Source organism: Astyanax mexicanus, chromosome 15 (genome assembly GCF_023375975.1).
Source record: "Astyanax mexicanus isolate ESR-SI-001 chromosome 15, AstMex3_surface, whole genome shotgun sequence".
NCBI classification, from domain to species: domain Eukaryota; kingdom Metazoa; phylum Chordata; class Actinopteri; order Characiformes; family Acestrorhamphidae; genus Astyanax; species Astyanax mexicanus.
In genome coordinates, this window is record NC_064422.1 from 28,503,638 (window position 1) to 28,517,917 (window position 14,280).

The 14,280-nt window shown below is 36.6% G+C and overlaps 2 protein-coding genes across 2 annotated transcripts; one reads left to right on the forward strand and one right to left on the reverse strand.

Moving 5' to 3' along the window:
- Window positions 1-509: 509 nt before the first annotated feature.
- On the reverse strand, window positions 510-6,912 carry xrcc6 (X-ray repair complementing defective repair in Chinese hamster cells 6). Its single transcript, XM_007259084.4, has 12 exons — window positions 6,313-6,912; window positions 6,067-6,179; window positions 5,537-5,678; window positions 5,196-5,447; window positions 4,503-4,689; window positions 4,124-4,310; window positions 3,843-4,011; window positions 3,533-3,694; window positions 3,253-3,382; window positions 1,271-1,371; window positions 1,033-1,149; window positions 510-918 (listed from the first exon to the last, which is right to left on the reverse strand). Exons 1-12 carry the CDS (start codon window positions 6,383-6,385, stop codon window positions 722-724), a joined length of 1,830 nt encoding a protein of 609 aa, XP_007259146.1. The 5' UTR covers window positions 6,386-6,912; the 3' UTR covers window positions 510-721.
- A 443-nt stretch (window positions 6,913-7,355) lies between these two features.
- desi1b (desumoylating isopeptidase 1b) lies at window positions 7,356-12,058 on the forward strand. The gene is made up of 6 exons (XM_007259085.4): window positions 7,356-7,850; window positions 8,562-8,583; window positions 8,702-8,771; window positions 8,936-9,045; window positions 9,152-9,274; window positions 9,661-12,058. The coding sequence occupies exons 1-6, from the start codon at window positions 7,760-7,762 to the stop codon at window positions 9,752-9,754; spliced, it is 510 nt and encodes a 169-aa protein (XP_007259147.2). The 5' UTR covers window positions 7,356-7,759; the 3' UTR covers window positions 9,755-12,058.
- The last annotated feature ends 2,222 nt before the right edge of the window (window positions 12,059-14,280 follow it).

The window sequence follows — 14,280 nt, forward strand, 5'->3', positions numbered from 1 at the left end:
ATTTTGACCCTAAAAGTTTGTGTTTTGTGTAAAATCGTATTTTCTGAGTGGAATATAATATAGTGTAAGCATCCAAAATAAAACTACGATGTCTGAAAAAGCTCTGTTCAGTTTATTTTGCTCTGGTTACTATCACTTGGAAAATCCTTAGAAAACAAGGACTATTTTGTAAGGGGGCTAATAATATCGTCCTCAACTGTACAAGCGTCAATAAGGCAAAAAACTAAATAAAACTTGCTATTTTGGGTCTGGAGCGTAAAAGCTAATGCTGCTAACCAGTATTGTAAATGTATAGCCACTTACTGGAACAGTATGATTTACAAGAATTTGTAACAAAGATTTTTTTAAAAAAATCAAGTACTTATAGTATATAAGTATAGTATAAAATGAAAATACAGGATCTCATATATTTAACAAATAAGCATTTGTATGTTTTTTTATCCTTTTTTAATGCCAAACTTGCCCAACATGGACCTGCATTTTCTATGTAAAATAGACAATGACATACATTTTTTTAAAGAAAAGCATGTTTTAATTATAGTATAAAGGTAGAGTTTTACAGTCTTTCAAACCATAATGACAGCATAAACAAATTTTGTATTGTGTAATAGTATTTTCCATTTCTTACACCACATTATACATGATGTTACAAAAAAAAAATGCACAGTTTGTTACCGATGCAGGTAAAAGCTACTCTATAACCACCTCTACACCAGTTTAGTTAAGAGAGCTGTGCGACTAACGCATCTATAAGTTCTTGTTTTTTGGTGCCTGTGGTTCGTACTCCGAATTGTTTGCAGGCATCTTTCAGCACAGGTACGGTCAGCTTGCCCAGTGTGCCCTTTTGCACATGGGCACGTAGCTCCTCTTCAGAGACCTCAAGTTTTGGCTTCTTTTCAGCACCACCTCCAGTCTCAGCTGTAAACAAGAAAAAAAAAAGGATTTAACAACAGAAACAGTGAAAACTGATGACTAAAAAAAACAATTTATAACTGCTTATTCTGCTCCAAAAGACCATTTAAACCCCCTCACCTGGTTTGCGTTTGGCTGCAGGCTTGCTTTCTGGGTTATAATCAGCTGGATAGACCAAATCTTTGAACTCTTGAACTAGAGGGCCAAGGCGCTCATCCATCATCTGGACCTTTGGCACTACAGATGGGCAAAAGAAAATACACCAATCAATGCAAATAAAATGTGATTTATGAAACGGTATTACAAAGGACTGGGAGTTTTATAAACTTGATTATTTAAAATCACACAAAACATTTACTTGTAAAGTCCTCAATAGCTTCAGGGGCCATCATATCCAAGGCTAGGGCCTCCAGATTCCTGTAGTGCTGCTGCAGAACTGGATTTTCGAATGCATCACTCCTGAAGGCACACAGATGAATTATAAAAAAATAAATAAAGAAATTGGGGCTGTTAAAGGAGAACTCCAGTGTGAAATGGACTTTAGGTGTATTCAAACAAGATAAAATGTACTTACCTTTGTTGAATAGCCCACCTCCATTCTCCCCCAGCTTTCTGAGATCTAGTATTTTGTGCACTTTGCCCAAACATGCTTTTAGAATGAATGAGATGGGGCATATTTTGCCCCTGCAGATAAATAGCTTTTTCCACTGTTATCCAGGCCCAAAGTAGCTCCAAACTTCATTGGTAGACTCTGGAGAGCCCTGACCTTTAAAACACTAGAATTCATGCGTTTCCAACCAATTTAATTTGCAAAATTCGTTTGTGCTAGACAGTTGATTTATTGTGACCTAAATTTAAGATGGTGGCGCCCGGTGATTTACCTACGCTATGGGATGTAAACAGTTGCTTTTAATAAACTTCTTGAGCAGTTTCCAGGTTCTAAATGCCTCATTTTAAATATCAGGGCTCTCCGGATTCTACCAATAAAGTGTGGAGCCTGGATAATGGTGGAAAAAGCGATTTATCTGCAGGGGGGGAAATATGCCCCATCTTTCTCATTCTAAAAGCCTGTTCGGGCAAAGTGCAAAAAAATACTGGATCTCAGAAAGCTGCAGGAGAGCGGAGATGTGCTATTTAACAAAGGAAAGTACTTTTTATTATGTTTTTAATACACCAAAATCCATTTCGCACTGGAATTCTCCTTTAAGATGCAAGTTGCTTCAAAAAGGTTTTTTTGGGGGGGGATTTTGAGTGTGACCAACAGCCAAGGACTGAGTCAGGTGACTTGCCCTAAATTTACAAGTGCAAGCTGATTTAATAACAAAGATGAAAAGAGAAACCGATTCGAACAAAAAGAAACTGTAGCTATTTACAATTATATGCAAGCGGTTCGCCTCAAGGCTTATACTTCTCACTGTTTCACCCAATATGGCCATTTACACATTAAACCCCACCCCGGCTAAACCAATACTCTTCTCAAGGGGTGACGCCCAATGCCCAATACATGCCCAATGCCCAATACATTCACATGTCATAAAATTAACAAGAAGTGATCACTCATTTTCCATACAGGTATTGACCTTTTGTTTTTTTTTTTTCAGGTTAACAAGACCTTCAGAACCTTCTTCCTCCCTGAAGGTGGATCCGTCCAAAAGGTGACACGGCCCTGGTTCCCTTTGCCTCCCCTTTAACCCCTCTGACCCTCAATGCAGCAGGATTAAAGGGTAAGTACCGGTACATGCAATATTATAATGTTGATGGGCTACACTGCCCTATCACAGGGGCTTTCAATAGTTTACAATAGTAATTCACCATCGAAATGCATTTATGTAGTTGTGATTGTGAATACTCCTATTCTTTAAGAAGGAGTAACTTTCCACTATTATTACTACTATATGAACAAACAAAATAATAGTTACCATTATACATTTACAACCCTCAGTAATCTAATTGTTTTTAATTTCACCTAGAAACCTAAATATGAAAATCCTGTGGTTTATATAAAGTGAACACCATTTCCAGTTTTCATCACTAAAATGTGTTCATCAGTAAATGGACACCGGTTTCAAGGCTGTTGCTATATGTAGTTTATATATGTTTATTGGGTAAACTACGAGCATGCATTAACAGTGTAAATATATACTATTAATAAATTATACCACTAATGTGTAACTGGAAAAAATACTATAGCCATCACTAATAAAAAGCACAATACACTATTGACTTGCTACAGGGCTCCCCCTTGGACCATCCTATAGTACACGCATTTCACATGCATTTTAGAAGTGAAATGTAAAAGCATGTGGACTGACGCAGTAATTAATACCTGTATAGTAGTACCTGTATTTAAAGCGAAGTTTGTGAACGATCTCTCTCATCTTGTCAACTTGTTCATCAGAGGCTGTGGGGCCCACATGGGCATCCAAGGTGCGTATGTCATCAGCATAGGGTAGGAAAATGGCATGAAACCCTGTCAAATTAAAACATAAATCATTATTTTTTTTATAACAAATGTCAGCAGGCAAGATTAATTATAATGCCAGTCCCCCATGTGCGGTCTACATCCTGTATAATCCAATTAAGATCTATAATATTTAGGTATGAAGTTTAACATTAGTACCTGCTGGAGCAACCTGGACCTGACTGTTATCCAAGACCTCTCTCTGAGGTACCAAGGCCACAAAACGAGGTGGAGTGTTGCGTCGTGGAGTGTATTTGCACAATGCAAACACGTTCCTTTCACTGCATCTCTGGAGCAGAGCTGTCAGCACACAGGAACTGCCTGGAACAGCACAGACACGAAAGAATTGGGAACTGAAAGAGGTGTCTATGTGCCTCATATTATTTAGAGCATGTAACTATAACTGTAAGTGCTTGGTGGCAAATAAAAATATGTTCTGGTCAAAAAAATTTAACTAATAAAACCTTGCCTGTGACTTGATCTTCCTCGGGATATATGAAAAGTGCAGGTCGTATGTGGTGGTGACGTTTCAAACGATCCATCGGCTTGAACCCTATCAGGACCATACCTGGGTCATCAAACTTTTTAATCTCGTCCACCTCATCCTTCTCCATCACAATTTGCTTGTTTCCATAAACCTTAAAAAATGACAATAGACAGAATGAACAATTAAATATGCTAATGATTTTGCTATGGCTCATACAGGTTTAATGATTTATTGATTTTAGTGTGTTATTTGTAGAGGGGAACCTGGGCTCTCTTGGTATCACTGGGAAGAAGAAGGCTTCCATTTTGTGTGTGGAAGAGACGGGTTTTGGTTCGGACAGGCTCGTTGGTTTCTCTGTACAGCCTGACAGCCGGGGGTTTGGTGGCTGTCCTCGCCAACACATATACACCCACAGCCACGTTCATCCCATCTCCCAGAGAAAGAGTCAGTCTTTTAACAAGGAGAAAAAAAAAACATAATTATCATTACTATCAATTTTGTGACAGTTAAAATAAAAAACTAACTGAACCAAGGACATTACTGACAGTTTCATTAATCATTCTCCCTATTCGTGATTGACCAATTAAGAAATTGTTAGGAATAATTTTACACTCCATATATCGAATGCAGTATTTTACTGACCTACTCTGAGCCCTCTTCTTCATCTCTTTAGCTCTGACCCTCTTCTGCAGGTCCTCAAGTTTCCCACAAGCCTCTAGCTGCATTCCCAGCTCACTCTCATCCTCAGGAGGGCTCACAATGTCACAAAAGAACAAGGAAACATCAAATCCTCCAGGCTTCATAAGGTGCATCAAATCTATGACCACTCCTATAATGGGAAGACAAAATGTACATCTATAGTTATTATTTTTGTATATATAATTTTATTTCTGATTTTTCCTATTTGTCTATACAATTGTCCCACTTCTTTCTGTGTCCCCATCACCTGTGGCGCCTGCAAACCTAAAAGGGTGCAGACAAGCACATGCCTCCTCCGGCACATTTGAAGCCAGTCACCCCTTTTTCATCATTGCCTGTGCGGCTAGCGCACACAGAGGAAAGCGCAGCGACTAGGTTCCGATACATCCGCCCACAGATACCTCGTGCCGTCTGGTGCCACCTTAGAGTGTGATGAGGAGAGAGCGCAATCTTCCCACCCGGAGGGAGCAAGGCCAATTTTGCTCCCTCTGGGTGCCTGAAGCTAATGGCAGAGCTACATAAACAGGAGTCGAAACTGTGACCTCCCGCTCATAGTGTCAGCGCATTAGCCCGTTGGACCGCTCTGCACCCAAACATAATTTTTTTTTTGCTTTTAGCTTAATTTAATCAACCCACCTGTCTCCTTGAGGTCAGCAGCCTTAGTGCGGGCCTGTCTGTCTCGTGCACTGTCTCTTCCATGAGGGTCATCTCTGCAGGTGAAAATCATGAGCCGTTTGTGAGACAACCGTAGCTTAATGTCGCTGTATAGGTTTGAGCAACACCACAGAGCATCTCCAAGAGACGTCTCCCCACTGCCCATAGTCTCGGCAGCCTGCTGAGCTCCTTTATCCCCCCGAAGCTTGTCTATATCTTGCACCCGTTGGGCACCTAAGAAAGAAGAATGTGGTTATAAAATTAAAACATTTACATGTTTACATGACTGTACAATTTTACATCCTCACAGGGTTGTCACCTACCAGGAGAATCCAGATCGTGAAAGACGTAGACGTGTTTAAAGGAGTTTCTAGGGTTCTTGCTCTGCTCGGTTCCATAAAAGACCAGCGCTACCAGGTCTTTGTCGCTGCTTATGATTTTACTGGTGTAAACATTGCGCACACACTGGAAGACAAAAAAAGATCAGTTAGGGGCGTGCCATATCACATCATATGCAATAATAAAATTTTGTTCATTTTGTAGCAGAAGTGTATTCTTGGGAAAAAAAGTCTGTGTTTTGTTGCCAAGAGAAAATATGAAGAAATATTGGGATATTTCTGATAGTCTAAAGGGAGGAAATATTTTAACTCAAGAACATATGCTCTGGAAAACATTAAGAGACAACATCAGTTTCTAAGCCAGTTTCTCTTATGTTTGAGTAAAATGAACATTGTTGTTTTATTCTATAAACTATGAAGGTTTCTCCAAAATTCGTAATAAAATTATTTCAGAGGTTTTCAATTTGGTAAAATTGCTTTTTCCAGAGCTGTAGTTTATGTACTGCTATGTATACCTGCATGGTCATGTCAAAGTTGGAAGGTTCTCCATCTTCACCCTTGACAAACATTTCCTTGGACGCATCCACGAGGAACACCAAGCTGTCACGCCCACTGTATTTATAATCACCTAGGACAGTTTCAAAGAGAATGAATAACATGTTAATAAGTTAATTATTAAGCTGAGGAAGATATGGAACAATACATAGCTAGAATAAACAGTTTAAGTCCCGTATGTATAAATCACACCACCCAGTTCAGACCTGCTGATTCTTCTCCCTCTTCTTGTTCAACATCATCATCTTCGTTGTGATAATAGGCGTCCCAATCGGCCATTCTTCAAACTACCGCTTTAACCAGCAGCCTAAACAAACCTCAATACCGCAGGAAGCGAGTATAAACACAAACTAGCAGCCTAAAGCATAAATCAGCGCTTTATTTATACTGTAGCAGCTGCTGAACGTAAAGAAACTCCGCTCTTAATAACTTAAGTTAACTGTTAGCAGCACGACTGCAGAAACACCGCTCACTGCCTGAGCTAAAGCGCCAAAGTTTGAGTGACTGCGCTCTCGTCCAATAGACGCGAGTGAAGGAACCTAACAACCAATCAGGAACAAAAAAAGGACCAATCGGATTTGTAAGTAGGCGTGACCACCTCGTGTTCACGGACATGTCTGAACATGGACGGTAAATAATGAAACTATAACTATAAACAAACCTGTGGAATATATCTACAGACCTAGCAGTACAGTTTAGACTGAAAGAGGGAATACTCTGTACTCAGCGGCACTACAGGTGCATTATTTCACGCTCTAAAACGATACAGAAAAACTAATGTATGAAACATTCGCTATACGCGTTGGACTCTTCTTATATCGCCATCTGTCGTTCTGGGGGATGTAATTCTGTGTCTAAAATGTAAGACGTGCTGCCTATCAAGGCTGGATACTAAACCATCGCTTTTTTTTTAATTATTAGGTAACATTAAACTGCTATCTCATTATTGTTGAGATAGTACGTAAATATTTTGAAATACTAATTCACTATTTTAAAATACTATCTCATTATTTTAAAACACTAATTCATTATTTTGAGATCATATCTCATTATTTTAAAATACTAAGTAACGTTAATACTATCTCAAAAAATTAGAGTATCTCAAAATAAAAAATAAAAAGACTTATCATCTTAAAAAATGGCTTCTATGACGCAGAATCTCTAATTAATGATGTAGCAATTTATTAATATGTTTTTTTTTATGTTAGGTGCATTTTAGCTGTTCTATCTCAGGCAGGCAGCGAGGCATTAAGTCAGCTGCATGTAGTTTTAGACGCAGCCCATGAGTCTCTCTGGTCCTCAGATCAGCCGGTAAGTCTCTCAGTTCAGTGTTTGCTCTGTCTATCCGGTTTTTGCCTCAGTCTTTAATCTCCGGAGTCACTGTGACACAGCAGCAATAAACAGTGGCCATTACTGCACGACTTATGTTAGCTAGATTAAGAAAACTCCGTTTTCTTTTTGGCTTTGGGTATTTTAGAGTGTTTCTTTCTTTTGAAACAGAGTTACTTTACCGTAGGCTTTAACCGGTTTTAGCTACAGTTTGATCCAGCTCGGACGTAGCTAGCTTGTTTAGCTAACCTACTAACTAGCTGACCTCTTAGCTAACTTGTTTTGGTTATAAACTAAGTTAATAGTCAGTAGTCGTGGTCGGTGATGGACGATCAGGGATCAACATACAATGTGAAGCTGTACGTTTACGACCTGTCAAAAGGACTTGCTCGCCAGCTGAGTCCCATGATGTTAGGTGAGTAACTTCATTCATGACTAGAGAAAACTCAGAAAGAGAGCTGCTAGATTAGCTAAATGGCTTACACTCTATTTATCTAACTAGCTAACCTTTCAGCTAGATTAAACCCTGATAAATAAGCTAGTTCCACCTGTTTTTGTTTTACTGTAGTGTCTGTTTTTTGTAGTCTGTGATAAACTATTGTTAAGAATATTAAGAATAATATACAGCTCTGGGAAAAATAAGAGACCACTTCAGTTTCTGAATCAATCAACATTGTTGTTTATTACTACAAACAACATTTCTTCCATATTCCAAAGAAAGAATTTTGTCATTTTCAGCATTTATATGCAGAAAATGAGAAATGACTAAAATAACAAAACAGATAATGCAAATAATGCAAATAAAACAAACTCATATTCATAAAGGTAATAAAGTTTTAAGAGTTCAGAAATCAATATTTGGTGGAATAACCCTGTTTTTTAATCACAGTTGTCATGCATGTTCTACTCCACCAGTCTTACACACTGTTTGTCAAGTAGCTCAGCTTGTTGTGATGGCTTGTGATACTGCATCTTCTTCTTGATTATATTTTAGAGGTTTTCAATTTGGTAAAACTAAAGAAACTCATAATTTTTAAGTGGTCTCTAACTTTTTCCAGAGCTGTATGTAGGTAGTCGAGCCATTTAACCTTATTTTGTGTATCCATTCTTCCCTGCTGACTGACAGGAAAGCAGCTTGAAGGGATATGGTAAGTACTCACAATTCATATCCACTACATACTCATATAAATAGCTAGCTATAAAATTAAAATATTTTAAAATACACTGTAATGAAGCCCTGGCTATAAGTCTTGTGTAATCCTATAGGCACACTGCAATAGTAGTTCACGGAGAAGAGTTCTTTTTCGGAGGACAGGGAATAGCAAGCTGTCCACCGGTAAGACCAGATATTTAGCTACTCTTCAGCTAAATTCAGAATAATGTTCATGTTTCAGATACTACACACCCTTAAATATAGGTCAATAAAGCTGAAGTCAATGGAGCAGTGCATTAAAAAGCTGAGTCATTTGTTGTTTGTGTGTTCCTGGTTGTGGCATTCAGTGTGGCACACTGTTGGGAGAGCCCAATGCCATAGTGGATTTAGGAAACACAGAAGTGAACATGGACATTTTCACAGAATATCTTTCATCTCTGGGGGAGTCCACATATAGGTAAATTTTTATGTTTATGTTTGCAAATATGTATTCAGAAGGAGTGCAACATATTTGAATTATTGGAAGTATTTAGCATGTCTAATGTTCTTTCCTCCCTCCACAGAGCTGAAAGATACCAGCTTTTTGAGCACAACTGTAACACCTTTAGTAACGAGGTGGCCCAGTTTTTAACAGGAAGAAAAATTCCATCATACATTACTGACCTGCCGTCTGAAGTGCTTTCCACGTAAGTCTCTCGCAAGTTTATAATAAAATGTCATTTATTAGTACCAATTCCAGGATACAATTTCTGTAATCCAAAATGGCTGTTAGCTAAAATTGAAATATGAATTAAAATGTTCTTTAACAGCATAATTTTTTTTTAAATGAGACATTTGATGCAGTTACAATACAGATTTAAATCCAAAAATCAGAAAAGTCTGCCCAAAATCATAATAATAATGATAAACTGTCATTGTTGTTCTTGTTCGTCCCTTCTCTAAACATTTTGTTTATATACAAGCATTAGTTATTTGAATGTCACTGTGTGTATCCATGTTTTTCTACGTTTATCTATAGAACAAAATAATGCTATCCTGAAATTAACCTTTTTAAATGATTTTCTCTACACAGGCCCTTTGGACAAGCACTGCGTCCTTTTATTGATTCCGTCAGTATCACTCCGCCTGGAAACAATGGTATAAATGGGCACTATGGTCTGAGGTAGACTTTGACATCTCTGTGGACCCCTTGATTTGTAGAGGATGAACAAGGTTCAGCACAATGTTTCTGCCCTCTGGAATATTTCTGCCCTCCAACTCATCTGTCCATATACTCCTAAATCATTGATTATCTCATTATTTTAATGTTACTTCCTTGGTACTTACTTTTGTCTAAAGGTATTTTTCCAGACTTGCGTTAATTTATGTTGGAACTTTCTGCTTTCCAACATAAATTTATATATAGAGCAGATCTCTTTTTAAAACTAAAAGCAGTCATTGCTACTTTGCTATGTTCTTGCTTATACCAAATACAGGAAGACATATTCTATGTATTATCCAGGAAGGTTTAGGTGATTGGTATAGCACAGAATATTGATTGTATTAAGTGCACTTATTTATCTGTTTAGGCTTATTTTGGTCTAAATTGCCATTTGACACCAGTTCAGGGTTCACTCCTGTTTGCCATGTAAAGTTTGGAAGAACTTTCTTTTCTCGGGTTTTATAAGCAATTCTTATCTTCCAGTGTCTACTGTGCAGATGTTTCACCCTGATAGTCATTATTTTCTGTAACAGCTCCATTTTAAGATACAGATAACGGACAACTCTTTATAATGAGTCCAGAAAACTGACTGTGAGGTTGAGTTGCAGGTATATTAAATAAGTAATATTTAATTTCAGGGAGTAGCAATACATAACAGTAATGTTAGCAATAAAAAAACACTACTGCTCAAAAATTGGAATAACTTATTTTGTTGTTTTTATTACTTCGCTATGATGTTAATACAAATGTATCTGGCTATTATTTGTTTACTATTTACTATAAAGAATTAATCTTGAAATGTATTAAGTGCTTTGCCATACAATATATTGTTCATGTTTGTCATAGGATTACATTAGGGGGATTACAAGGAATTATCAAAACATTCATTCAAGATTTTTTTTTTTTGCAACAAAATTGATGTTATTTAAAAATCATTGACTCTAAATTTTGAGCAGTAGAGTATGTTATGGTTCATTATTCATAGAATCTTTCTATATTCCTTCTCTTGTACTTGGTCATGCCTTGCCTACAGTACTGATCCAGTCAGTTGGGGGTTACACCTGTCACTTAAAAAGTTGCTGTCTGTTTATTGGCTAATCTTTTACATCTTTTGTGCTTTAAGCAGAGCAGCATGTCACATTCCAGAAAGACCACTGTAAGGCATCAGGGTCCAAATCTTGTGTTTGAAACCAATGAAACACTGGGACACTGACTTACCTGCAAAATCATCAGATTCAGTTTGAAAAAGCAGAAGTAATACTGAAAATCTAGCTTGCATGTGCTTCCAGTTAGTGGAAGAGGGGCTTACAATGGACAGAATCTCAGTAGATTAAAGCTATGTGAAATTATTAAAGTATTTCATCACAATATTTTAAGACATTTTTATGATGCACAGTATTTATCACAATGTTTTGACACTAAAACAAAATGCTTCACCAGATGCAGATTCTTAAAAACTGCTAATTTAAATGCAAAGCACTGATTTTATTCAGTTTATGCAGCACATCATCCATTTAAACTAATTACTAATTACATTAATGTAATGAAACACAAATCAGGTTAGTGTTCTTTAAGGCTCTAATAATGTTCACAATATGCATAGAAAAGTATGTTGTCAATATGATAAGAAAAATCATTACAATACAATAAAATAACATCATGTTGCCCATCTCTACAGTAGACTGATGTAATTCTTACCTGACTGAACTGGCACTGTCTTTTTAAAGTAACTAGACATGTAACTACGTAAACTGAAAAGCAATTATCTCGGGAGTTGATTAATGTAATTATTTTATTTGGGGTAGTCACTGCTTTACACTGTGTTATCTTTCCATTCATACCTTATATGTTCATACAAGTGTATTGTATCATCGCTTTAACAGAAAGGTGCAGATGGACAGTTTTTCGTAAAATTTTTTTCAAATTTTTAAAATCAAGATCTTTCTAGAATTTCTTGAATGTAATAAGAGATTGTATTTGATAAGATAGGAGAGATGAGGAGAGGAAAATGTAATACCTATAAAGCTCTTCTGGTCTGTTGTTGTAATGGTGAAATATTGGAATAATGGTGTAATGATATAAATGGCCACTAAGTGGTGGAAACTGCACAGCTTTTGGATTACGCCACTGACGTTTTCTCAAACTTTTCCTGATAGTCTTCATCATTATTTAAAATGGTTTAATTTCCAACTGTATATTTACCGATTCACTGATATTTAATATTGCACTTATGTTGTTATGCTATAATTAATAAACATATTTTGCTCTTTATCTGTGTGAAAGCCTATTAAAAGAGAGAGGTATGCTCAACATATTATGGGGTTGTTCCTCAAAACAAGATTAAACCTAAGCCTGAATTTATTAAAGCAGTTTTCTAGACACAGGTTAAGCATAGTTATACATTACATTTTTCTTTCTCTGAAAAATCTATTCAAAATTCTGACCTGATCTGGAAAAAAAGTCAAGTAAATATTTTCAATCCTAATTCAACTTTCAAACCATTAACACTGTAGCATGAAACTAGGGTTAATCCTTGTTCAAAAAACAAACCCTATACATATTATTGTGCCAATATTTCCAACTTGGTTAAAGTAATTTAACTTATCAGCTGGTGACATACAGAAAGAGCTGCATTTATATGATTATCTGGGCCACAGCATTAATTATCTACAGACTCTACCACCCAGCCTCTCACACAGCATGATGTCCTGTGGTACTTTCACCTACAGATACACTGCTTTCCAGTTCTTCAGTGTAATATAAGAAAAGTGGGCTTGTTTGATGTGAAATTTTCACTTATGTGGACAAAATATTGCTTATTCATTGTATCATTTGAAATCTACATTACTAATTTGGTAATTAGTTTATCCTACTTTTAATTGAGTTCCTGCCTCTATTGTACAGGGAAGGCTTTATATTAGATTTTGGATTGTTTTGCAATGTTATGAGGGTTTGATTGCATTGAGGGACAAGAACTTTAGTTAGATCAGGGTGTTGATGGTGATCACCACCCCCATCTCATTCCTAACTCTCCAACTGGCCTGTCAATATAATTGTATTATTGGCTTATTGAACTCAGTATTTTTTGCTTACCTCAATATTACCCATTGGGTTTACTCATGTATGAAGTTGAGTAAGCTGGTATATTTGCTTTTCTAAAAAACAATAAATAAACCATATATATATAAGATATTGTAACATCCAAATAGTCATATTAATTTGAAGTCCATTGCTCATTGAATGGATGGAGTTGTATTATTAGGTTATTCAAATATTTAAGTTTTAAGTAGGGGTTTGCGATATGCCCCTAAAATAATATGATATTTCACGAAATTTTCATCATAACAACACTCTTGGCGATATGACAACTAAATTTTATGATTGCATACAATATTAAATGGCACATCCCTAACTGAGATATTAAAAATACAAGATAAAAGTTTTTTTTTAATCAGATTTATAACAGAAGTCAATGATCCGCAATGTCTGCTAATGATACTAATAATGCACTCCATATATCTCCATATATCCAGGACTGAAGTAAAATAAATGATACTGAACAGATATAATCTGTCTCTAGTAGATATATTATGGGGGAAAAAAGTAGTACCCTGATGTGATAACTAGGGGTGGGTGAAATGGCACGATTTTTCAGGGTATATTATCGTTCATGATATTCAAAAATGGTGGCGATATTATTGCGTATGAGGCGATATGGCACACCATGCTGTAAAAGTGCTGTAAAATTGTCACAATTTATTATGTATTTTTTTTTATACTTCTGGATCTTTGATGAGAGATTTTAGAAAGGGTTGCTTCCATTACAGCTGACCCTCAGTGGTCAGATGTGTGACGCGGGGAGCTACCATTAAAGCTGCCATTAGGAACCGCTAAAACAGGCCTGTATCTGCCTGGGGACAAATGGGGTTTACTACTAGAGAGCAGTGAATTTTGCTTAAAAGCCAGTTGCAGCTGCAACAAAAAAGCCAGTAAATGAATTGCAATGATTTGTTATTTAACTCTAGCTTTTTTTTGATATTCTAGATAATATTGGTACCAATATTGTCTTATTGGAGCAATGTGATGTACCTGATAAAGTTAGGAAAAACTATAAATATATAACAGTTACTTGTGGCTTACAAATCCAGTAGCTTTTGTTAAATGCAGACAGGTTATGCAAGTACAGTTTTTTTTAAAAGGTTACGTTTGAATTACATAAGATGATGACAGCCATCTGAATTCTGTTCTCTTCTGTAAAGAGTGGTGGAAAAGGGGAGCACTAAATTTGTGCACACTCTCATAGTAAGGCCAACATGGATGAAGAAATTGCTCAGTGAGGAGGAACATTATGACTCCTGGCCACTTGAGGAGAATTAAATTAGGAAGCTGTGTAGAACTAAACTGACAGGACTCTGCTTTCAGCCTCTGTTAGAATCAGAGATTAATTGAATGGATGTAAAAATAGCAGCGGTGTGCAATTAGGCCCTTCAA

Bases quoted from the DNA above. Each gene is read 5' to 3' on its own strand.
- xrcc6 (XM_007259084.4), bottom strand. From the start codon at position 6,385: ATGGCCGATTGGGACGCCTATTATCACAACGAAGATGATGATGTTGAA. The intron at 5,679-6,066 runs GTATACATAGCA...TTTGTCTTCCAG, and splicing joins ACTTTGACATGACCATGCAG to TGTGTGCGCAATGTTTACAC. The intron at 3,383-3,532 runs GTACTAATGTTA...TTAATTTGACAG, and splicing joins GGTCCAGGTTGCTCCAGCAG to GGTTTCATGCCATTTTCCTA.
- desi1b (XM_007259085.4), top strand. From the start codon at position 7,760: ATGGACGATCAGGGATCAACATACAATGTGAAGCTGTACGTTTACGAC. The intron at 9,046-9,151 runs GTAAATTTTTAT...CTCCCTCCACAG, and splicing joins CTGGGGGAGTCCACATATAG to AGCTGAAAGATACCAGCTTT. The intron at 9,275-9,660 runs GTAAGTCTCTCG...TTCTCTACACAG, and splicing joins CCGTCTGAAGTGCTTTCCAC to GCCCTTTGGACAAGCACTGC.